Source organism: Gouania willdenowi, chromosome 20, assembly GCF_900634775.1.
Source record: "Gouania willdenowi chromosome 20, fGouWil2.1, whole genome shotgun sequence".
In the NCBI taxonomy this organism is placed as follows: Eukaryota; Metazoa; Chordata; class Actinopteri; order Blenniiformes; family Gobiesocidae; genus Gouania; species Gouania willdenowi.
The window spans coordinates 12,898,235-12,924,219 of record NC_041063.1 but is presented as its reverse complement, the minus strand read 5'-3'; the positions used below and the strand labels follow the sequence as shown (position 1 = coordinate 12,924,219).

Genomic DNA, 25,985 nt, shown 5'->3' with positions numbered 1-25,985 from the left:
TTTTACTATTTCTCTCTGCAAGTTGTCAGACTTTTACCTTCCTTGGTTACTTTGGTTTTCTTTCCTTTTTCTGTCTTGTGTGTCTCTCTTTCTTTCATCCTGATGTACTTCCTGTCACTCTTCCTCCTCCTGTGTCCTCTGCCCTGTGGCCTTGTGTGGTTGGTCAGGCCGTACGGCCTTGAGGACGATGTTAGGCAGTATGAGCAAGATCTGGCTAAGAGGCTCTACCAGGCCAGAGTGAGAGCATCTCAGCCCCCTTCCTCCTCCTCCTCCTCCTCTGCTGCCTCCCAGCTCAGGTCTGCTCCTCGGCCCTGCTGCACGGCATTGTGGGAGTTGTGCTACGGTGCTTTGGTGTTGCAACACTGCTGCCTGAGGCCAACTCAGGAAAGGTCCAAGCATGCACCGACAGTGCTGCTGCTGCCTTTCTGTTGCCTTTTAGCTTCTGCACGTCTGCTGTTTCCCTCCCGAGCTTCTCGGGTTCCTCCCTCTCCCTCGCTCTGCAACAATTACTATTTTTATTTGTGCATTGCAGTTTTTTCTTTTATCTGATTCTGTTTTTGAACTAACACATAACCTGCAGTAACTTTGCAGGTTCTCTGTGAGTTGAGGGTACCCCTACACTTAGTAGGTTGTCCTTTTCCTGGAATGCTTCCCTTTAATCACAACAAAGAAATCATTTGTTGGTCTCAGCAAACCAGGACAAGGAACAAACAATGTAGTGACTATCCAACACCCGCCGATGGTGGCGTGTCTCCATCATCGTGTATGCCATGGTCCAACCTCGTTTTTTAAGCATGTTTTAATGGTGGTTGTTCCTCCTGTAGAATGAAGTCTCTGGAGCAGGATGCACTAAAAGCTCAGATGGTCATTGCAAAGTCTCGGGATGGGAAAAAACGTGGGACGTTGGACCAGCTGACAGAATCACCCTCACCCGCCCCAACACCGTCCCCCACCCCCATGGAAGGTAAGCACACAAACACGCAAAGGCTGCCACAAGCTGGGCCCTAATCAATTACTGCTACTAATTAGGCCTGGGAAATATATAGAGAGTTAAGATATATCAGTGAAAATTAAATTATCACTCACGTGTGCTGTCCTTTATAGGAGAAAAAGCCAAAAGTGTAAATGTAATATGTAAAAATAAATGTGTCTGTGTGGCGTTTTGCATCAGCAAATATAATCCAGAAATGTCTTTCTGGTCAGACTTTACTGAGAGAAAAATATTGAGATTTATATCGTGTATCATCTTTTTCAGAAAAAAAAAATGTATGTGAAATGTGGTCCATAATGCCCAGCCCTACTACTAATATATACTTGGTGATTGGTATTTTATTCTAAAGTTTATTAATTTTCCTGTTTGTATATTTAATTTATAAGAGTTGGACTATCCACAGCTCAATTATTGTTCTGTTTTCTGACAGAGCTCAGTCCCCGAGGAGTGACATCACCAGGCAGGCTGGTAAGCATCACATCTTATTTATCATCCAACAGGCTGTCCCTCGAGCGCCCCGCACCCCTAATGTGGACAGGCAGGTGTAGATGGTGAACATTTGATCCAGGGAGCTTTACTGAAGGAGTAAATTAGATATGTATTTTCAGGTTTGAAAAGAGAAGCCATTCCTTCATATTTCACAGCAGCTCACTGTAAAATCACCCATTAGATGTGTTTGCCTCCAACTCTTCCATTCCATCAACCTGTTTTTTCCACCTTCCTTCCTGTACTCTTCCTCCTCCTGCTTTCCTTCTCCTTCTCCATCTCTTGTCGTTTTTCTGCTTCCTCAACCTTTGCTCATTCCCGTTTGCTATCCTTCTAGTCCCTGTCATCCAAGAAGTTTGACTACCGACAGTTTGCAGCCATTCCTTCTTCCAAACCCGTATACGACATCCAGGTATTGGCTGCATGCTGAGCTGCTGGAGGCCCCGCCTATGACCCCGCCCCCTCTGGCTTTCCCTGCTGCCTCTCTCCTCTCGTTTCTGTTGTTCCAGAGGCCTCAGTGATTGACCAGCACTGCCTGCTTTTGCACTGTCAGCAGAGTGGTTCTCTAACTCCCTCACACAATGAAAAACACTACTACTCTGATTATTGTCAGCCAGTGGGCCTCCCATTAGTGACTAACATCTAAGGACATTTCTACCAGTGAATGTTCACATCTTCCTCTCAGTCAACTAATCATCTTCATTCACCAACTTTACAGCTGCCAACAGGCTTCTAACCTTAATCACCAGAGATGATGGTGTATTTATCCACTCTCTCAACCATCACGTTCATCAGCCATCTGGATCCACACATTCAACCCTAGAATTAAGTCTAAATGTCTGATGGACTAAAGGCAGAGATCAGAGGAGAGGCAGGGACGCTGCATCGTGCAGTGTTTGGGGCTGATCGGATCTTTTTGGAGTATTTGCTGTCTGTGGCAGTATCAGTGTGGGCTTTTTGTGCTTTCTATTTTGTTGCTTAATGACAGTGTGCAAAAGTATTAGACAAAAAAAAGAAGTGTTTGTTTTTATTATTTATTAGAATGACTAAAACTGAACAAACCCGGAATCACTTTCCAGTATCACCCAGAAACATGACATTTAGGAAGAAATTTGTTTTGAGAAGTTCACAATAATGACAGGAGTCCTGTTAAAACAGTAATTATTCATTACTTAATGATTCTTTAAACTGGAAGCATGTTTACAGCCTTAGAATGAACCCTGGTAACATTAATGCAACAACTCTTGCTGCTTGATCTTGTTTGTGATCCTGTTGCTGTGCTATTGGTCTGTTCGCTATCTTCATGTGGATGCGTTTCCTCCAACACAGCAAAACCCTGGAGCTGATAACTTTCTGCGGGAGCAGTAGAGTAGATGTACTCTGGCTTTTTGTGTGTGACAGATCAGGAGCTTCACTCCTGCCTGCTAAACCTGCAGTGAGCTGCTGGCACGTTGCCTCTCATGGTGGAGGCTTTCCCTCATAACACAGGTGTCTGAGTCCTTCTCACTGCTCTGGTGTTTATTGTCTCTCCTGTTTCCTCAGTCCCCTGACGTGGCCGATGATGTAGAATTCACCGACAACGGCTCCACTATTCGAGGTACGTGACAGACATTAAATGGTACCTGTAGTGAAAATGTGTGTGACAAAAAATGTTTTTAATGCATTGCCAATAAACCAAATATGTGCACCTTTTATACAAAAACACATGAAAAATACTTTTTAAAATGATTTTATACCATCGGGCTTAAACTATGGGAAGTCGCCATTTTGGTCAGGATGTGATGCACACTCGTTGATTCCTGTTAGCTGTTGCGAGGCAACAGTGTTCTGTTGGTGCAGTTTCTGAACAATGGTGGAGTGTAAAGCCAACGGTTGCTATAACAACAAGAGAAAAACCCTGCAGAAACATTTTGTTCGCGTCTTTATTCAGACGCTGGCTCTATAATAACAGTACGGGATACACACTTAAAAGTTAAAACGTTTCCATTCGGACCAAATTCTGTGGTAATCAAGGACCGCTTTAAGCCAAGCTGCTATGAGCGGGATCTGCGAGCTAAGCTAATGGACACAAAGCTAAAGTTCCTTCACAGAAAGGCCTTTAATGCAGCTTGTTAACGTGCTTGTTCACAGCACTCCTACGTTTCTGCTTACAGGTGATACTATGGGTAGCTGTCATGGCTCTAACCGCATCCCACCCGATTGTTCCCTCTTATTTCCGTGTGGCTAAATGATGAGCTGCAGGAGAACTTATATGTTTGTTAGATCGCTGTCAGGTGCTGATCCTCGGGCCATCATCAATGAACGTATATCCTCTCACGCAGCTTTCATTGCAGTTGCTCGCCACATTTTTGCACTTTGAATTCATCAGCCATGGCTTGTTTCTGCTCGTAACAACGTAATTAGTCCATTAGGCTAATTCTGCAAGCTGAGTGGGTGCAGGGACGCATACAAGCAGCAGGTAGTTGGTGATAAAGGTGATTTTTAAACATCTCCTACCATACTACCTGGATGCTACACTTAATCACTAAAAAAAAGGTGACCCACGGCTGCTTAGCGCAGAGAACCAACAGAAAAACTATACCTCCCACATTGTAAACAGACCTGTTGCCCTTCTGCCTCCCACAATGCACCATTTCTGATTCAACGAAGGAGCGTCATATCTTGTCCAAAATTGCGGCTCTCCGTAGTTTATGCCCGAAGGTATAAAATTGCACATATTTTGTTTATTAGCAATACAATAAACATATTTTTTGATATATACATTTTCACTACAGGTACCCTTTAAAAGCTTCATGCACAGAAAACTAAATGTACGATAATCTGAGTAATAAGATTTCGTCCTGCTATATTCCTTCTGATTCAGGTGACTACCTGGGATAAGACGCTTTGATTGGTACGACCCTGTGTGTATTTGTGTGTAGCTTTGTGTCAGGGTGGGTGTCTGATGTGTGCGGGGATGAAATTCACCTCTAGCCACGTGGACTTAGAACGGCTTCAACCTGGGTTTTAGGAGGAGTTTTGCTAATACACGCGTGCTCTGCCCGTTGCTGTGTGTCAGATAAGAAGCAGTTACTAACGTTAGCACGTGTGAAGCCACTGAAATGCATGTTTTTGTTTTGAGGCAAACGGTAAATGTGCAGGAGACAAACCCAGCATACAAATGCACTTAGCTTGTGTTTAAAGCTACGGTTTATTAATGAGTTGGAGAAAGATTACCAAATTGATGTGAAGAAAAACCTTAGAAACCGAATAACTTTTTTTCAAGGTTTCCATTTTATTTACTATTATTATTTATCACATGATTGTGTAGCTTGGATGTGTTGTCGAGGAACAGCACAAATCTCAGGTTTTCAGAACAGGTTGTTTTTTTTACCCGTAAAACACACAAACATCACAGTCTGACACTGACAATGACTTGGTTTCACCACGTGAAGATAAATTAACTTTGAGGATCAATATTGTTGGAAATGGTTTCAGACAGGTTTGGGGTCAATTACATTTTTCCCAATTACAATTCCGTCTTCAATTATTGAAGTTCAACTCACGATTGTGGTAACCAGCATTTTTTTTCCCATTACAATTAAAATTTTAATTATTTCCCCCCTGAAAATCAATTGCAATTACATTCTCAATTTCAAATTCAATTACTCAAAATGATCGAACCTGAAATAAATAACCCCCGAAAATGTAACCGTCCTCATATGTTAGCTTTCTGTTAGCATCTCCTATGCTAACGGGTTGGTTTTGACCCATGTCTTAAATCAGCTGTAAAATACACTAAAAATATGATTTATCATCTGATCTGTTTTTCATCACTTGGTTGGCTTGTTAGGCTTGCTTATTCATAAAAATATTGGTATTAATATTTTTGGTGTGGGTGTCTGAGCCTTTTTTGTCGGTATACCCCTAGATTAATTATTTATTTATTTTAATGGTAAAATGATCCTCAGGAGAACTGACAAATAGTGGAAAAACTTGATATGAAACATATTTTAACAATTTTTAACCACCACTGTAACATGGTCCCCCAGGTTTGCATTTAATTAAATTATGAATGACAGTTTTTATAGAATTTCTATTGCAATTACAAAGTCTATTGTCTGAAATAAATGAGATTTGAACTATTATTATAACAGCAATGGTTTTTTGTAGTTACCAGTTACGTGATTACAATTACAAATATAATTGACACTGGTTTCAGATGTTACTGTGTCACTACATGGATGTTAGAGGCTATACAGACGTTCTATTCTAAGTGAAGCGTAAAGTAGCTGGAGAGGTTTACTGTATCTTAGAGGCATAAACACTTCTACACAGGGAACAGTGTTGAAAATAAAGTTTAAAAGCTTAAATGTGATGTGTTTTAACTGTCAGTGCAGAATTTGCTGAGCTCTTTCCTTTTCTTGCTCACCACTAGAGGTCGCTACTGTGAATGTTGGGTGTTTCTCTCAGGTTTAGGGGTTCCATTACTTCTTCTCCGCAGCTGCTGACGTCAAGCCTAAAAAACAAACAAACAAAAAAAGAACAGATGAATAAGAGCTTGTAATGGAGCTTAATGGGTTATTTTGTCTGCTCTTTGTTCTCCAGGGCCTGCTGTGAGCCCTGACATGGAGCTCCCTTCATCAATAGCTGCCACCTCGGCTCTGGAGGAGATGGCTCTGTACAGCAATAAACGCAAACTGAGGCAGGGCCGCCGCAGCCTGGAGACAGCCGTGCCCACATAACTGACAGAGGAGCAAACACACACACACACACACCCATGGGATCACTGTGTCCACACCATATATGACACTATGAGTAGAAGCAGACTCAGTATAACCACTGTAGAGATTGGGACGCTTACATAGACACTAGCTACTGCTTTGTGTGCCAGTTCTGCCTTCAGTCTGTGGGTGAGAGAGTCAGTCAGGTTAGCAACTGATGGACCATCCTTCTTCTTCTTCTGTTCACATCCACCTGCCTGGTGACATTTGATCAATTTTAACTTTAGGTGATTCATGCTTCTCGGGTTTTATTTCCTCTCTTCCTTCTTGCCTTCAGTGATTTTGCTGTAAAGAACATACTGGAAAAGAACAGAAGTTTTTTGTAGTTGTACTAATATTTTAGCCTTTGAGTGATCGGACAGTAAAATGTCTTATGTTTGAGGCTTGTGCCGACAGTGTATATATATATATCTAGAGAGGAAGAACGTCCTGCTACCTTCAGACCAAACGTGGGGAATATTTTAAAAGACAGTACATATAATTTTTTTAATTATTTGCACTGCCCCTGTTTTTTAGCTCCATAATCTAAACTATTATCTTAAACGATCCATCACATGGTTTTTGTCTCAACATTTCATTTACATTTCAAAGCAAACCTTAACAAATTAGATGACTCATTGTAGAACAAACCACCACTGACGGTAGTTCCATTGAGCTGTTTTGTTCTTGTTTTTATATCCCTGACACTTAAATATTCAAGTTAAAAACTTCTTATTAATGGTACTCGCCCTTTATTTTATTGGTGAAGCTTTTTCAGCCAATGGGAATCAGTCTTTTCCTCTTTCTTCAGGAGGTTGCCACAGTGATGTGAAGGTAGCAGGGGTTTTATTTTTCTGTCGATGGTTAATTTAAATTTGATGCCACTGAGAATCCTCTATTATTGTGTGAATAATGTACAAATATAGTAAAAGAAAAATGCAAATTTTGGGGGGTTTCAAACTGAGCCAGTCTTGACTTAGACTAAACAAGTGTCCCTGACTGCTCATAGCTCAGTGCTGGGATGCTCTTAGCGTGTATATTGGTTTGTTGGGGGGTGGGGCGGGGGGACCAACCAGAATGACCCTCTTAGACATTGGTCTTACTCGAGCATTAACCTCGCAGCTTGACACGCCGTCACTGTTTATCTGTTGGGTATTTCTGCTGAATCACAGCATCATAACATTAGTGTTAATTTAATTTAGGCTGTTTTTATTAGTATTTCTGTTGCTCTGACTGAAATTCAGTTTTAAAACATTTGCAATGGCTGACACTTTTTTTTTTTTTTTTTTTTACTTTCGGTAGGTAAATCTTTTGTTCATGCGGGTTTCACTACATTTTTGAAGCATTGTTAAAGAAGTTTGCATTAATTATTTTGTCTTGAGTTCTCTTTGGGGGCTTCCTTTTGCAAATAGGTCAGAGGTTAAGGGTCGAAAGTCCTTGGGTGAGGAGTTAGAGCTCCAAGACTGTAACTAGTGAATTTGTACAACCAAAGAAGTCTATTTTGTGGTTCAGGAAATAATAAATTTTACTTTTCATTTTAAGACGTTGATCCACGGTGTTGTGTTTTTCTTTCATTTTTCAACAAAAGCACAAAATAAGCAGCTGTTGGCACTACAGTTCATGTTTGAGAACTCACTTTGCAGAAGGAAAAGGGAGAATCAAGGGAAGACTTCTTGCTGCTGACTGCGGAGTTCATTTTCTAACCCAAGTTATTGATGTAAAAACCAAACAGATCAATCAGATTTCATGTACTTTATTAAAAACACTTTAGATGAAAGTGGCACCACATGCTGGCTGATTAAACTTTAAAGTGAATTCATATAAAAAACAGTCATCGATGACGACGTACCTCATGTCTCTTCATCCTCACATGGACGTTTGTAGTTGGACTCAGTTTAACCTTCAGTAAAAAGCTCATTATGGGCTGTTCAGTGCATCATTTCACTGGGAATAAAAAAAAAAAACAGTGAATGTAACCATGTCGGAAATAAACTGAATAAATAAAAAAAATAATTAATAAATACATGTAGGCTCATTAAACAGTCACTGAGTATCATATTAGAAACAATAGTTTGTTTCCCTTAAGGTTGTGTGTTTGAAACAATTAATTTAGATTAAACATTTAGACTAAGATTTAGGTTTAACATTTAGATTTTATGTCTAACATTTAGATTTAGGTTTTGTATTTATCAATATATCGAGCAATTATAAGTGTGTACAATGGTCGTGTATATTATTTTGAACATCTCTGATTGTTTTCTCTGTTGGAATATCCTTGTAAACAACATTGCAGTTTATATACTACTCAGCTGGCTCACATATGGCATATTTAGATTATTTTAGTTAGACTAATATAACATCAGTGGAAGTAGTACAAATGTGTTTTATTTATTTAAAGATTTCATCTTGCAGTTATACTAAACACAATCAGTCGAGTACGTTATAGTATAAGAGACAGACGTCATGCAGCATTCAGCACAATATTCAACTTTAACTTCTCTTTTTTACAATTTGTTACATGTATGAGAAAATACTTTGAAGTGGATTCTTGCGTGACTAAACAGTGAACACCTGAACAGGTTGGATTGGCCAATGAATTCTGTTATTAATTTACAACTAAAGCCAAAAATACAAACTTTGTGTTGTGTAAGTACGAAGTGTTTGGCAATATCAGATTTTTAAAAAATCTATCAAATTTTACACACGCACACACATGGTCAGGCTTATTCAATTCAACTTTATTTATATAGCACCATTTACAACAAAAGGCATCTCAAAGCGCTATTAAAATGTAAAATTAGCAATAAAAAACATTTATTATAAAAAACAAATCCACATGAACAAACCCCTAATTTAGAAGACATTTGGCCCAGTTTAGTTGGGGGTGGGGGGGAGGGATAATCAAATATTGTTGTCCTAGTTTATCATTTACAGATGTAACGTATTGCTTACACTAGCGGTCCCCAACCTTTTTTGTCCCACGGACTTGTTTAACATTTTTATGTCAGACATTATTTTCACAGACCAGCCTTTAAAATATGGCAAAAAACTGTCATTTTCAAAATATATTAAATGTGAATCCACAGTATACAACTTTATTAGTGTCAAGGTTAAAAATTGCATGAAAAATCAAAATTCATGACGTGGGAGCCCTAATTGTTTCTCTGCAACGAGACAGTTAGACAGAGAGAATCCGGTCATTTACCAAAATAAAACATTGTTCTCGGATAATAAAGAAAATGTAAATAATGTAAGTTATGTATTCTTTCTGTGCGACCCGGTACCAATTGACCAACGGACCAGTACCGGTCCGCGGCTCGGGGGTTGGGGACCACTGGCTTACATAACGCTGAGAGTCTAGCAAGGATGATTTAGTCAAAAACATCTGCAAATGAACTTAACGATTTTTATCCTGTCATTTAGGACTAGGGTTTATTACATGTGCTTTAATAGATGAAATCATCACTTAAAATAAACATTTCATGTTTAGGTTCCTGAACTTCTCAAGCTCTGATACAGTTATGATGTGGCATGTGTGAGTCGTTCACTGTGCAGGATAATACTATAACAGTATACTGTACATGAGAGATGATTGAATGATATATGGTTTATTGTAAAGTTGTTAAAACTGCTCTAAAAAATGATGCTGAGTTTTAGGATTTTGAGGCTTTTGCTTTAAATAAAACAAACTAGTCTTGACATAAACATCTATTTCTTGTATTTTACCTCAGATTTTCCTTCCATGAATTAGCATATTAGCTAAATATTAAGTTTAACATTCCATTTTATTCCCAACACTGGACTGGAAGTTCATCATGACTGACTTCTCCATCATTAACAACACATGCACAATCACTGTCAGGAGTTGACCCCAAAACTTCTCTGTCAGAGATAAATATTTGCAAGCGTAATCTTACATTTGTTCACTCATTTCCTGGCATGGGTTGGTTCTCAAAATTTTAAGGCACGAAAAATGACGAAAGTCGAAAAATGACCGAACATCGGAGGTAAGGCATAAATTAAAAAATTCCAAAAATAAAAAAGAATTAAGACAATCATTAGACCCTAAAAACTACTGCAAATATAATGCACACTCTTAAACAGGGCTAAGAAAGCAGTAAGGCACAAAAAAACTAAAATCACCCAAAATTGAAGGTAAGGCTATTGTAAGGCATATTTGTCAAAAATAAAAAAAAAAAAAAAGAAAATTGAGTTAGGATCATCATTAGACCCTAAAAACTACTGCAATTATTAGCAAGGCATATTTTTTAAAAAATTTCAAAATAAACGAATTGAGTTAGGACCATCATTAGACCCGAAAGACCACTGCAAATATAATGCACATACTTAAACATGGCAAAGAAAGCAGCAAGGGACAAAAAATGAGAATAAAAAAAAATCACCCGTAATCAAAAGTCAGGCTATAGCAAGGCTTTTTTTTTTTGAAAAATTTCAACAAAAAAAATTGAGTTAAGACCATCATTAGACCCTAAAATCTACTGAAAATGTAAAGCACATACTTAAACTGTGCTAAGAAAGCAGTAAGACAAAAAATGACAAAAAACTAAAATCAACCAAAATCAAAAGTAAGGCTATAGCAAAGCATATTTTTTCAAAAAAAAAAAATTGAGTTAGGACCATCATTAGACCCTTGTTACGACCCTGCTGTTGGCCCAGCTCCTGTGTGGGAGGAAAATGCAAAAAGACTGTGACAGCACTCGTCTGCGATTGGTGGCTTCCTCTTCTCGTATGCAAATCCTCCTGTGCTGCTCCTTCAACAGGATTGGTCTTCTTCCTCCTCCACCTGCACAGGGAGCCAATCAGCAATCACTCCTCATCAGTCTCCACAGCTAAAAGGATCGCTGGAACTTTGGCTCGGGGGGGAATTTGACTAGCAGGTTGCCCCACTTCGACTCTTCCTGTGATTTGCCTTTTTCGCCAGCCATTAGATTAGAAGACTGTTGTATTCAGTTCTGTTGTGTTTTAGAATTACTAGGTTGTTGCATTGTAGGTTTCAATTAGGTTCTGTTTTGTTTGTTAGCTGTACAAGTTTGTCCTTGTTCCCTTTGTTAAACTCCCTTTGTAGGTGACGCTTTAAGTTTGTCTTTGCTCCCTTTGTTAAAACTGTATAATAAATTGTCTTGGTTTACCCTTTTGCATCGGTGTTATGTTACTTCTTCGCTCCTAGACAAAAGAGGACGTAACACTCTAAAAACCACTGCAAATATAATGCACATACTTAAACTGGGCTAAGAAAGCAGTAAGGCACAAAAAATGACAAAAAACTAAAATCACCCAAAATCAAAAGTAAGGCTATAAGCAAGGCATTTTTTTTTCCCAAAAATATCGAAAAAAAAAATTGAGTTAGGACCATCATTAGACCCTTAAAACCACTGCAAATATAATGCACATACTTAAACTGGGCTAAGAAAGCAGTAAGGCACAAAAAAAACCCCAAAAACTAAAATCACCCAAAATCAAAAGTAAGGCTATAGCAAGGCATTTTTTTTTCAAAATTTTCTAAAAAAAAAAATTGAGTTAGGACCATCATTAGACCCTTAAAACCACTGCAAATATAATGCACATACTTAAACTGGGCTAAGAAAGCAGTAAGGCACAAAAAAACCCAAAAACTAAAATCACCCAAAATCAAAAGTAAGGCTATAGCAAGGCATTTTTTTTTCAAAAAATTCTAAAAAAAAAATTGAGTTAGGACCATCATTAGACCCATAAAACCACTGCAAATATAATGCACATACTTAAACTGGGCTAAGGAAGCAGTAAGGCACAAAAAAAACCCAAAAACTAAAATCACCCAAAATCAAAAGTAAGGCTATAGCAAGGCATTTTTTTTTTAGAAATTTTCGAAAAAAAAAAATTGAGTTAGGACCATCAATAGACTCTAAAAACCACTGCAAATATAATGCACATACTTAAACTGGGCTATGAAAGCAGTAAGGCACAAAAAATGACAAAAAACTAAAATCACCCAAAATCAAAAGTAAGGCTATAGCAAGGCATTTTTTTTTTCAAAAATTTCTAAAAAAAAAATTGAGTTAGGACCATCATTAGACCCTTAAAACCACTGCAAATATAATGCACATACTTAAACTTGGCTAAGAAAGCAGTAAGGCACAAAAAATGACAAATACTAAAATAAACCAAAATAAAAGTAAGGCTATAGCAAGGCATTTTTTTTTCAAAAATTTTCGAAAAAAAAAAAATTGAGTTAGGACCATCAATAGACCCTAAAAACCACTGCAAATATAATGCACATACTTAAACTGGGCTATGAAAGCAGTAAGGCACAAAAAATGACAAAAAACTAAAATCACCCAAAATCAAAAGTAAGGCTATAGCAAGGCATTTTTTTTTCAAAAAATTCGAAAAAAAAAAATTGAGTTAGGACCATCAATAGACTCTAAAAACCACTGCAAATATAATGCACATACTTAAACTGGGCTATGAAAGCAGTAAGGCACAAAAAATGACAAAAAACTAAAATCACCCTAAATCAAAAGTAAGGTTATAGCAAGGCATTTTTTTTTTCAAAAATTTCTAAAAAAAAAATTGAGTTAGGACCATCATTAGACCCTTAAAACCACTGCAAATATAATGCACATACTTAAACTGGGCTAAGAAAGCAGTAAGGCACAAAAAAACCCCAAAAACCAAAATCACCCAAAATCAAAAGTAAGGCTATAGCAAGGCATTTTTTTTTTCAAAAAATTCTAAAAAAAAAAATTGAGTTAGGACCATCAATAGACCCATAAAACCACTGCAAATATAATGCACATACTTAAACTGGGCTAAGGAAGCAGTAAGGCACAAAAAAACCCCAAAAACTAAAATCACCCAAAATCAAAAGTAAGGCTATAGCAAGGCATTTTTTTTTCAAAATTTTCGAAAAAAAAAAATTGAGTTAAGACCATCAATAGACTCTAAAAACCACTGCAAATATAATGCACATACTTAAACTGGGCTATGAAAGCAGTAAGGCACAAAAAATGACAAAAAACTAAAATCACCCAAAATCAAAAGTAAGGCTATAGCAAGGCATTTTTTTTTCAAAAATTTCTAAAAAAAAAAATTGAGTTAGGACCATCATTAGACCCTTAAAACCACTGCAAATATAATGCACATACTTAAACTGGGCTAAGAAAGCAGTAAGGCACAAAAAATGACAAAAAACTAAAATCACCCAAATCAAAGTAAGGCTATAGCAAGGCATTTTTTTTTCAAAAATTTCTAAAAAAAAAATTGAGTTAGGACCATCATTAGACCCTTAAAACCACTGCAAATATAATGCACATACTTAAACTGGGCTAAGAAAGCAGTAAGGCACAAAAAATGACAAAAAACTAAAATCACCCAAATCAAAAGTAAGGCTATAGCAAGGCATTTTTTTTTCAAAAATTTCTAAAAAAAAAAATTGAGTTAGGACCATCATAGACCCTTAAAAACCACTGCAAATATAATGCACATACTTAAACTGTGCTAAGAAAGCAGTAAGGCACAAAAAATGACAAAAACTAAATAAATCAACCCAAAATCAAAAGTAGGCTATAGCAAGGCATTTTTTTTTCAAAAATTTTCTAAAAAAAAAAATTGAGTTAGGACCATCATTAGACTTTAAAACCACTGCAAATATAATGCCATACTTAAACTGGGCTAAGAAGCAGTAAGGCACAAAAAAAGACCAAAAACTAAATCACCCAAAATCAAAAGTAAGGCTATAGCAAGGCATTTTTTTTTTCAAAAATTTCAAAAAAAAAAAAATTGAGTTAAGGACCATCATTAGACCCTATAAAACCACTGCAAATATAATGCACATACTTAAACTGTGCTAAGAAAGCAGTAAGGCACAAAAATGACAAAATACTAAAATCACCCAAAATCAAAGTAAGGCTATAGCAAGGCATTTTTTTTTCAAAAATTTCTAAAAAAAAAATAATTGAGTTATGACCATCATTAGACCCTAAAACCATGCAAATATAATGCACATACTTAAACTGGGCTAAGGAAAGCAGTAAGGCACAAAAAAACCCCAAAAACTAAAATCACCCAAAATCAAAAGTAAGGCTATAGCAAGGCATTTTTTTTTCAAAAATTTCTAAAAAAAAAATTGAGTTAGGACCATCATTAGACCCTTAAAACCACTGCAAATATAATGCACATACTTAAACTGGGCTAAGAAAGCAGTAAGGCACAAAAAATGACAAAAAACTAAAATCACCCAAAATCAAAAGTAAGGCTATAGCAAGGCATTTTTTTTTCAAAAATTTCTAAAAAAAAAAATTGAGTTAGGACCATCATTAGACCCTTAAAACCACTGCAAATATAATGCACATACTTAAACTGGGCTAAGAAAGCAGTAAGGCACAAAAAATGACAAAAAACTAAAATCACCCAAAATCAAAAGTAAGGCTATAGCAAGGCATTTTTTTTTCAAAAATTTCTAAAAAAAAAATTGAGTTAGGACCATCATTAGACCCTAAAAACCACTGCAAATATAATGCACATACTTAAACTGGGCTAAGAAAGCAGTAAGGCACAAAAAATGACAAAAAACTAAAATCACCCAAAATCAAAAGTAAGGCTATAGCAAGGCATTTTTTTTTCAAAAATTTCTAAAAAAAAAATTGAGTTAGGACCATCATTAGACCTTAAAACCACTGCAAATATAATGCACATACTTAAACTGGGCTAAGAAAGCAGTAAGGCACAAAAAATGACAAAAAACTAAAATCACCCAAAATCAAAAGTAAGGCTATAGCAAGGCATTTTTTTTTCAAAAATTTCTAAAAAAAAAATTGAGTTAGGACCATCATTAGACCCTTAAAACCACTGCAAATATAATGCACATACTTAAACTGGGCTAAGAAAGCAGTAAGGCACAAAAAATGACAAAAACTAAAATCACCCAAAATCAAAAGTAAGGCTATAGCAAGGCATTTTTTTTTCAAAAATTTCGAAAAAAAAAAATTGAGTTAGGACCATCATTAGACCCTTAAAACCACTGCAAATATAATGCACATACTTAAACTGGGCTATGAAAGCAGTAAGGCACAAAAAATGACAAAAAAACTAAAATCACCCAAAATCAAAAGTAAGGCTATAGCAAGGCATTTTTTTTTCAAAAATTTCTAAAAAAAAAATTGAGTTAGGACCATCATTAGACCCTTAAAACCACTGCAAATATAATGCACATACTTAAACTGGGCTAAGAAAGCAGTAAGGCACAAAAAATGACAAAAAACTAAAATCACCCAAAATCAAAAGTAAGGCTATAGCAAGGCATTTTTTTTTCAAAAATTTCGAAAAAAAAAAATTGAGTTAGGACCATCATTAGACCCTTAAAACCACTGCAAATATAATGCACATACTTAAACTGGGCTATGAAAGCAGTAAGGCACAAAAAATGACCAAAAACTAAAATCACCCAAAATCAAAAGTAAGGCTATAGCAAGGCATTTTTTTTTTCAAAAATTTCTAAAAAAAAATTGAGTTAGGACCATCATTAGACCCTTAAAACCACTGCAAATATAATGCACATACTTAAACTGTGCTAAGAAAGCAGTAAGGCACAAAAAATGACAAAAAACTAAAATCACCCAAAATCAAAAGTAAGGCTATAGCAAGGCATTTTTTTTTCAAAAATTTCTAAAAAAAAAATTGAGTTAGGACCATCATTAGACCCTAAAAACCACTGCAAATATAATGCACATACTTAAACTGGGCTAAGAAAGCAGTAAGGCACAAAAAATGACAAAAAACTAAAATCACCCAAAATCAAAAGTAAGGCTATAGCAAGGCATTTTTTTTTCAAAAATTTTGAAAAAAAAAAATTGAGTTAGGACCATCATTAGACCCATAAAACCACTGCAAATATAATGCACATACTTAAACTGGGCTAAGAAAGCAGTAAGGCACAAAAAAACCCCAAAAACTAAAATCACCCAAAATCAAAAGTAAGGCTATAGCAAGGCATTTTTTTTTCAAAAATTTCTAAAAAAAAAATTGAGTTAGGACCATCATTAGACCCTTAAAAACCACTGCAAATATAATGCACATACTTAAACTGGGCTAAGAAAGCAGTAAGGCACAAAAAATGACAAAAAACTAAAATCACCCAAAATCAAAAGTAAGGCTATAGCAAGGCATTTTTTTTTCAAAAATTTCTAAAAAAAAAAATTGAGTTAGGACCATCATTAGACTCTAAAAACCACTGCAAATATAATGCACATACTTAAACTGGGCTAAGAAAGCAGTAAGGCACAAAAAAATGACAAAAAACTAAAATCACCCAAAATCAAAAGTAAGGCTATAGCAAGGCATTTTTTTTTCAAAAATTTCGAAAAAAAAAAATTGAGTTAGGACCATCATTAGACCTCTAAAACCACTGCAAATATAATGCACATACTTAAACTGGGCTAAGAAAGCAGTAAGGCACAAAAAAACCCCAAAAACTAAAATCACCCAAAATCAAAAGTAAGGCTATAGCAAGGCATTTTTTTTTTCAAAAATTTCTAAAAAAAAAATTGAGTTAGGACCATCATTAGACCCTTAAAACCACTGCAAATATAATGCACATACTTAAACTGGGCTAAGAAAGCAGTAAGGCACAAAAAATGACAAAAAACTAAAATCACCCAAAATCAAAAGTAAGGCTATAGCAAGGCATTTTTTTTTCAAAAATTTCTAAAAAAAAAATTGAGTTAGGACCATCATTAGAACATAAAACCACTGCAAATATAATGCACATACTTAAACTGGGCTAAGAAAGCAGTAAGGCACAAAAAATGACAAAAAACTAAAATCACCCAAAATCAAAAGTAAGGCTATAGCAAGGCATTTTTTTTTCAAAAATTTCTAAAAAAAAAATTGAGTTAGGACCATCATTAGACCCTTAAAACCACTGCAAATATAATGCACATACTTAAACTGGGCTATGAAAGCAGTAAGGCACAAAAAATGACAAAAAACTAAAATCACCCAAAATCAAAAGTAAGGCTATAGCAAGGCATTTTTTTTTCAAAAATTTCTAAAAAAAAAAAATTGAGTTAGGACCATCATTAGACTTTAAAACCACTGCAAATATAATGCACATACTTAAACTGTGCTAAGAAAGCAGTAAGGCACAAAAAATGACAAAAAACTAAAATCACCCAAAATCAAAAGTAAGGCTATAGCAAGGCATTTTTTTTTCAAAAATTTCTAAAAAAAAAAATTGAGTTAGGACCATCATTAGACCTCTAAAAACCACTGCAAATATAATGCACATACTTAAACTGGGCAAAGAAAGCAGTAAGGCACAAAAAATGACAAAAAACTAAAATCACCCAAAATCAAAAGTAAGGCTATAGCAAGGCATTTTTTTTTCAAAAATTTCTAAAAAAAAAAATTGAGTTAGGACCATCATTAGACCCTAAAAACCACTGCAAATATAATGCACATACTTAAACTGGGCTAAGAAAGCAGTAAGGCACAAAAAATGACAAAAAACTAAAATCACCCAAAATCAAAAGTAAGGCTATAGCAAGGCATTTTTTTTTCAAAAATTTCTAAAAAAAAAATTGAGTTAGGACCATCATTAGACCCTTAAAACCACTGCAAATATAATGCACATACTTAAACTGGGCTAAGAAAGCAGTAAGGCACAAAAAATGACAAAAAACTAAAATCACCCAAAATCAAAAGTAAGGCTATAGCAAGGCATTTTTTTTTCAAAAATTTCGAAAAAAAAAAATTGAGTTAGGACCATCATTAGACCCATAAAACCACTGCAAATATAATGCACATACTTAAACTGGGCTAAAGAAAGCAGTAAGGCACAAAAAATGACAAAAAACTAAAATCACCCAAAATCAAAAGTAAGGCTATAGCAAGGCATTTTTTTTTCAAAAATTTCTAAAAAAAAAATTGAGTTAGGACCATCATTAGACCCTTAAAACCACCACTGCAAATATAATGCACATACTTAAACTGGGCTAAGAAAGCAGTAAGGCACAAAAAATGACAAAATACTAAAATCACCCAAAATCAAAAGTAAGGCTATAGCAAGGCATTTTTTTTTCAAAAATTAAAAAAAAAAAAAATTGAGTTAGGACCATCATTAGACCCTAAAAACCACTGCAAATATAATGCACATACTTAAACTGGGCTAAGAAAGCAGTAAGGCACAAAAATGACAAAAAACTAAAATCACCCAAAATCAAAAGTAAGGCTATAGCAAGGCATTTTTTTTTCAAAAATTTCTAAAAAAAAAAATTGAGTTAGGACCATCATTAGACCCTTAAAACCACTGCAAATATAATGCACATACTTAAACTGGGCTAAGAAAGCAGTAAGGCACAAAAAATGACAAAATACTAAAATCACCCAAAATCAAAAGTAAGGCTATAGCAAGGCATTTTTTTTTCAAAATTTTTGAAAAAAAAAAATTGAGTTAGGACCATCATTAGACCCATAAAACCACTGCAAATATAATGCACATACTTAAACTGGGCTAAGAAAGCAGTAAGGCACAAAAAATGACAAAATACTAAAATCACCCAAAATCAAAAGTAAGGCTATAGCAAGGCATTTTTTTTTCAAAAATTTCTAAAAAAAAAATTGAGTTAGGACCATCATTAGACCCTTAAAACCACTGCAAATATAATGCACATACTTAAACTGGGCTAAGAAAGCAGTAAGGCACAAAAAATGACAAAAAACTAAAATCACCCAAAATCAAAAGTAAGGCTATAGCAAGGCATTTTTTTTTCAAAAATTTCTAAAAAAAAAAATTGAGTTAGGACCATCATTAGACCCTAAAACCACTGCAAATATAATGCACATACTTAAACTGGGCTAAGAAAGCAGTAAGGCACAAAAAAACCCCAAAAACTAAAATCACCCAAAATCAAAAGTAAGGCTATAGCAAGGCATTTTTTTTTCAAAAATTTCTAAAAAAAAAAATTGAGTTAGGACCATCATTAGACCCTTAAAACCACTGCAAATATAATGCACATACTTAAACTGGGCTATGAAAGCAGTAAGGCACAAAAAAAACCCCAAAAACTAAAATCACCCAAAATCAAAAGTAAGGCTATAGCAAGGCATTTTTTTTTCAAAAATTTCTAAAAAAAAAATTGAGTTAGGACCATCATTAGACCCTTAAAACCACTGCAAATATAATGCACATACTTAAACTGGGCTAAGAAAGCAGTAAGGCACAAAAAATGACAAAATACTAAAATCACCCAAAATCAAAAGTAAGGCTATAGCAAGGCATTTTTTTTTTCAAAAATTTCTAAAAAAAAAAATTGAGTTAGGACCATCATTAGACCCTTAAAACCACTGCAAATATAATGCACATACTTAAACTGGGCTATGAAAGCAGTAAAGCACAAAAAATGACAAAAAACTAAAATCACCCAAAATCAAAAGTAAGGCTATAGCAAGGCATTTTTTTTTCAAAAATTTTGAAAAAAAAAAATTGAGTTAGGACCATCATTAGACTCTAAAAACCACTGCAAATATAATGCACATACTTAAACTGGGCTAAGAAAGCAGTAAGGCACAAAAAATGACAAAAAACTAAATCACCCAAATCAAAAGTAAGGCTATAGCAAGGCATTTTTTTTCCAAAAATTTCTAAAAAAAAAAATTGAGTTAGGACCATCATTAGACCCTTAAAACCACTGCAAATATAATGCACATACTTAAACTGGGCTAAGGAAGCAGTAAGGCACAAAAAAACCCCCAAAAACTAAAATCACCCAAAATCAAAAGTAAGGCTATAGCAAGGCATTTTTTTTTTCAAAATTTTTGAAAAAAAAAATTGAGTTAGGACCATCATTAGACCCTAAAACCACTGCAAATATAATGCACATACTTAAACTGGGCTAAGAAAGCAGTAAGGCACAAAAATGACAAAAAACTAAAATCACCCAAAATCAAAAGTAAGGCTATAGCAAGGCATTTTTTTTTCAAAAATTTCGAAAAAAAAAATTGAGTTAGGACCATCATTAGACCTCTAAAACCACTGCAAATATAATGCACATACTTAAACTGGGCTAAGAAAGCAGTAAGGCACAAAAAATGACAAAAAACTAAAATCACCCAAAATCAAAAGTAAGGCTATAGCAAGGCATTTTTTTTTTCAAAAATTTCTAAAAAAAAAAATTGAGTTAGGACCATCATTAGACCCATAAAACCACTGCAAATATAATGCACATACTTAAACTGGGCTAAGAAAGCAGTAAGGCACAAAAAATGACAAAAAACTAAAATCACCCAAAATCAAAAGTAAGGCTATAGCAAGGCATTTTTTTTTCAAAAATTTCTAAAAAAAAAAATTGAGTTAGGACCATCATTAGACCCTAAAAACCACTGCAAATATAATGCACATACTTAAACTGGGCTAAGAAAGCAGTAAGGCACAAAAAATGACAAAAAACTAAAATCACCCAAAATCAAAAGTAAGGCTATAGCAAGGCATTTTTTTTTCAAAAATTTCGAAAAAAAAAAATTGAGTTAGGACCATCATTAGACCCTAAAAACCACTGCAAATATAATGCACATACTTAAACTGGGCTAAGAAAGCAGTAAGGCACAAAAAATGACAAAAAACTAAAATCACCCAAAATCAAAAGTAAGGCTATAGCAAGGCATTTTTTTTTCAAAAATTTCGAAAAAAAAAAATTGAGTTAGGACCATCATTAGACCCTAAAAACCACTGCAAATATAATGCACATACTTAAACTGGGCTAAGAAAGCAGTAAGGCACAAAAAATGACAAAAACTAAAATCACCCAAAATCAAAAGTAAGGCTATAGCAAGGCATTTTTTTTTCAAAAATTTCTAAAAAAAAAAATTGAGTTAGGACCATCATTAGACCCTAAAAACCACTGCAAATATAATGCACATACTTAAACTGGGCTAAGAAAGCAGTAAGGCACAAAAAATGACAAAATACTAAAATCACCCAAAATCAAAAGTAAGGCTATAGCAAGGCATTTTTTTTTCAAAAATTTTGAAAAAAAAAAATTGAGTTAGGACCATCATTAGACCCATAAAACCACTGCAAATATAATGCACATACTTAAACTGGGCTAAGAAAGCAGTAAGGCACAAAAAATGACAAAAAAACTAAAATCACCCAAAATCAAAAGTAAGGCTATAGCAAGGCATTTTTTTTTCAAAAATTTCTAAAAAAAAAATTGAGTTAGGACCATCATTAGACCCTTAAAACCACTGCAAATATAATGCACATACTTAAACTGGGCTAAGAAAGCAGTAAGGCACAAAAAAACCCAAAAACTAAAATCACCCAAAATCAAAAGTAAGGCTATAGCAAGGCATTTTTTTTTCAAAAATTTCTAAAAAAAAATTGAGTTAGGACCATCATTAGACCCTAAAAACCACTGCAAATATAATGCACATACTTAAACTGGGCAATGAAAGCAGTAAGGCACAAAAAATGACAAAAAACTAAAATCACCCAAAATCAAAAGTAAGGCTATAGCAAGGCATTTTTTTTTCAAAAATTTCTAAAAAAAAAATTGAGTTAGGACCATCATTAGACCCATAAAACCACTGCAAATATAATGCACATACTTAAACTGGGCTATGAAAGCAGTAAGGCACAAAAAATGACAAAATACTAAAATCACCCAAAATCAAAAGTAAGGCTATAGCAAGGCATTTTTTTTCAAAAATTTCTAAAAAAAAAAATTGAGTTAGGACCATCATTAGACCCTTAAAACCACTGCAAATATAATGCACATACTTAAACTGGGCTAAGAAAGCAGTAAGGCACAAAAAAACCCCAAAAACTAAAATCACCCAAAATCAAAAGTAAGGCTATAGCAAGGCATTTTTTTTTCAAAAATTTCTAAAAAAAAAATTGAGTTAGGACCATCATTAGACCCATAAAACCACTGCAAATATAATGCACATACTTAAACTGGGCTAAGAAAGCAGTAAGGCACAAAAAATGACAAAAATCTAAAATCACCCAAAATCAAAAGTAAGGCTATAGCAAGGCATTTTTTTTTCAAAAATTTCGAAAAAAAAAAATGAGTTAGGACCATCATTAGACTCTAAAAACCACTGCAAATATAATGCACATACTTAAACTGGGCTATGAAAGCAGTAAGGCACAAAAAATGACAAAAAACTAAAATCACCCAAAATCAAAAGTAAGGCTATAGCAAGGCATTTTTTTTTTCAAAAATTTCTAAAAAAAAAATTGAGTTAGGACCATCATTAGACCTCTAAAACCACTGCAAATATAATGCACATACTTAAACTGTGCTAAGAAAGCAGTAAGGCACAAAAAATGACAAAAAACTAAAATCACCCAAAATCAAAAGTAAGGCTATAGCAAGGCATTTTTTTTTTCAAAAATTTCTAAAAAAAAAAATTGAGTTAGGACCATCATTAGACCCATAAAACCACTGCAAATATAATGCACATACTTAAACTGGGCTAAGAAAGCAGTAAGGCACAAAAAATGACAAAAAACTAAAATCACCCAAAATCAAAAGTAAGGCTATAGCAAGGCATTTTTTTTTCAAAAATTTTGAAAAAAAAAAATTGAGTTAGGACCATCATTAGACTCTAAAAAAACACTGCAAATATAATGCACATACTTAAACTGGGCTAAGAAAGCAGTAAGGCACAAAAAATGACAAAAAACTAAAATCACCCAAAATCAAAAGTAAGGCTATAGCAAGGCATTTTTTTTTTCAAAAATTTCTAAAAAAAAAATTGAGTTAGGACCATCATTAGACCCTAAAAACCACTGCAAATATAATGCACATACTTAAACTGGGCTAAGAAAGCAGTAAGGCACAAAAAAACCCCAAAAACTAAAATCACCCAAAATCAAAAGTAAGGCTATAGCAAGGCATTTTTTTTTTCAAAATTTCGAAAAAAAAAATTGAGTTAGGACCATCATTAGACCCTTAAAACCACTGCAAATATAATGCACATACTTAAACTGGGCTATGAAAGCAGTAAGGCACAAAAATGACAAAATACTAAAATCACCCAAAATCAAAAGTAAGGCTATAGCAAGGCATTTTTTTTTCAAAAATTTCTAAAAAAAAAATTGAGTTAGGACCATCATTAGACCCTTAAAACCACTGCAAATATAATGCACATACTTAAACTGGGCTAAGAAAGCAGTAAGGCACAAAAAATGACAAAAAACTAAAATCACCCAAAATCAAAAGTAAGGCTATAGCAAGGCATTTTTTTTCAAAAATTTCTAAAAAAAAAATTGAGTTAGGACCATCATTAGACCCTTAAAACCACTGCAAATATAATGCACATACTTAAACTGGGCTAAGAAAGCAGTAAGGCACAAAAAATGACAAAATACTAAAATCACCCAAAATCAAAAGTAAGGCTATAGCAAGGCATTTTTTTTTTCAAAAATTTCGAAAAAAAAAAAATTGAGTTAGGACCATCAATAGACTCTAAAAACCACTGCAAATATAATGCACATACTTAAACTGGGCTATGAAAGCAGTAAGGCACAAAAAATGACCAAAAACTAAAATCACCCAAAATCAAAAGTAAGGCTATAGCAAGGCATTTTTTTTTCAAAAATTTCGAAAAAAAAAAATTGAGTTAGGACCATCATTAGACTTTAAAAACCACTGCAAATATAATGCACATACTTAAACTGGGCTAAGAAAGCAGTAAGGCACAAAAAATGACAAAAAACTAAAATCACCCAAAATCAAAAGTAAGGCTATAGCAAGGCATTTTTTTTTTCAAAAATTTCGAAAAAAAAAAATTGAGTTAGGACCATCATTAGACCCTTAAAACCACTGCAAATATAATGCACATACTTAAACTGGGCTAAGAAAGCAGTAAGGCACAAAAAATGACAAAAAACTAAAATCACCCAAAATCAAAAGTAAGGCTATAGCAAGGCATTTTTTTTTCAAAAATTTCTAAAAAAAAAATTGAGTTAGGACCATCATTAGACCCATAAAACCACTGCAAATATAATGCACATACTTAAACTGGGCTAAGAAAGCAGTAAGGCACAAAAAATGACAAAAAACTAAAATCACCCAAAATCAAAAGTAAGGCTATAGCAAGGCATTTTTTTTTCAAAAATTTCTAAAAAAAAAATTGAGTTAGGACCATCATTAGACCCTAAAAACCACTGCAAATATAATGCACATACTTAAACTGGGCTAAGAAAGCAGTAAGGCACAAAAAATGACAAAAAACTAAAATCACCCAAAATCAAAAGTAAGGCTATAGCAAGGCATTTTTTTTTCCAAAAATTTCTAAAAAAAAAATTGAGTTAGGACCATCATTAGACCCTAAAAACCACTGCAAATATAATGCACATACTTAAACTGGGCTAAGAAAGCAGTAAGGCACAAAAAATGACAAAAAACTAAAATCACCCAAAATCAAAAGTAAGGCTATAGCAAGGCATATTTTTTTCAAAAAAAAAAAAAAAAAAAATTGAGTTAGGACCATCATTAGACCCTAAAACCACTGCAAATATAATGCACATACTTAAACTGGGCTAAGAAAGCAGTAAGGCACAAAAAATGACAAAAACTAAAATCACCCAAAATCAAAAGTAAGGCTATAGCAAGGCATTTTTTTTCAAAAATTTCTAAAAAAAAAATTGAGTTAGGACCATCAATAGACTCTAAAAACCACTGCAAATATAATGCACATACTTAAACTGGGCTAAGAAAGCAGTAAGGCACAAAAAATGACAAAAAACTAAAATCACCCAAAATCAAAAGTAAGGCTATAGCAAGGCATTTTTTTTCAAAAATTTCTAAAAAAAAAATTGAGTTAGGACCATCATTAGACCCTTAAAACCACTGCAAATATAATGCACATACTTAAACTGGGCTATGAAAGCAGTAAGGCACAAAAAAAACCCAAATACTAAAATCACCCAAAATCAAAAGTAAGGCTATAGCAAGGCATTTTTTTTCAAAAATTTCGAAAAAAAAAAAATTGAGTTAGGACCATCAATAGACTCTAAAACCACTGCAAATATAATGCACATACTTAAACTGGGCTATGAAAGCAGTAAGGCACAAAAAATGACAAAAAACTAAAATCACCCAAAATCAAAAGTAAGGCTATAGCAAGGCATTTTTTTTTTTCAAAAATTTCGAAAAAAAAAATTGAGTTAGGACCATCATTAGACCCTTAAAACCACTGCAAATATAATGCACATACTTAAACTGGGCTAAGAAAGCAGTAAGGCACAAAAAAAAACCAAAAACTAAAATCACCCAAAATCAAAAGTAAGGCTATAGCAAGGCATTTTTTTTTTTTCAAAAATTTCTAAAAAAAAAATTGAGTTAGGACCATCATTAGACTCTAAAAACCACTGCAAATATAATGCACATACTTAAACTGGGCTATGAAAGCAGTAAGGCACAAAAAATGACAAAAAACTAAAATCACCCAAAATCAAAAGTAAGGCATAGCAAGGCATATTTTTCTATTAAAAAAAAAAAAAAAAATTGACGTTAGGACATCATTAGACCTTAAAACCACTGCAAATATAATGCACATACTTAAACTGTGCTAAGAAAGCAGTAAAGCACAAAAAATGACAAAATACTAAAATCACCCAAAATCAAAAGTAAGGCTATAGCAAGGCATTTTTTTTCAAAATTTTTGAAAAAAGAAAATTGAGTTAGGACCATCATTAGACCCTTAAAACCACTGCAAATATACTGCACATACTTAAGCTGGGCTAAGAAAGCAGTAAG

At 34.1% G+C, this 25,985-nt stretch overlaps 1 protein-coding gene across 20 annotated transcripts in view; it reads left to right on the top strand.

Moving 5' to 3' along the window:
• scrib (scribble planar cell polarity protein) overlaps positions 1-7,768 on the top strand; it is a 79,948-nt gene extending 72,180 nt beyond the window's left edge. For 14 of the 20 annotated variants that reach the window (XM_028433866.1, XM_028433865.1, XM_028433863.1 and 11 more), the window contains 6 exons: positions 168-296; positions 825-964; positions 1,422-1,459; positions 1,815-1,889; positions 3,020-3,074; positions 6,065-7,768. In XM_028433866.1, coding sequence (XP_028289667.1) covers positions 168-296; positions 825-964; positions 1,422-1,459; positions 1,815-1,889; positions 3,020-3,074; positions 6,065-6,201 — 574 coding nt within the window. In that variant the 3' untranslated portion in view covers positions 6,202-7,768. Of the gene's footprint in view, positions 1-167; positions 297-824; positions 965-1,421; positions 1,460-1,814; positions 1,890-3,019; positions 3,075-4,340; positions 4,371-6,064 lie in introns of all 20 variants that reach the window. The other 6 variants (XM_028433879.1, XM_028433878.1, XM_028433869.1 and 3 more) reach the window with 4 other exon arrangements.
• Positions 7,769-25,985: the final 18,217 nt, after the last annotated feature.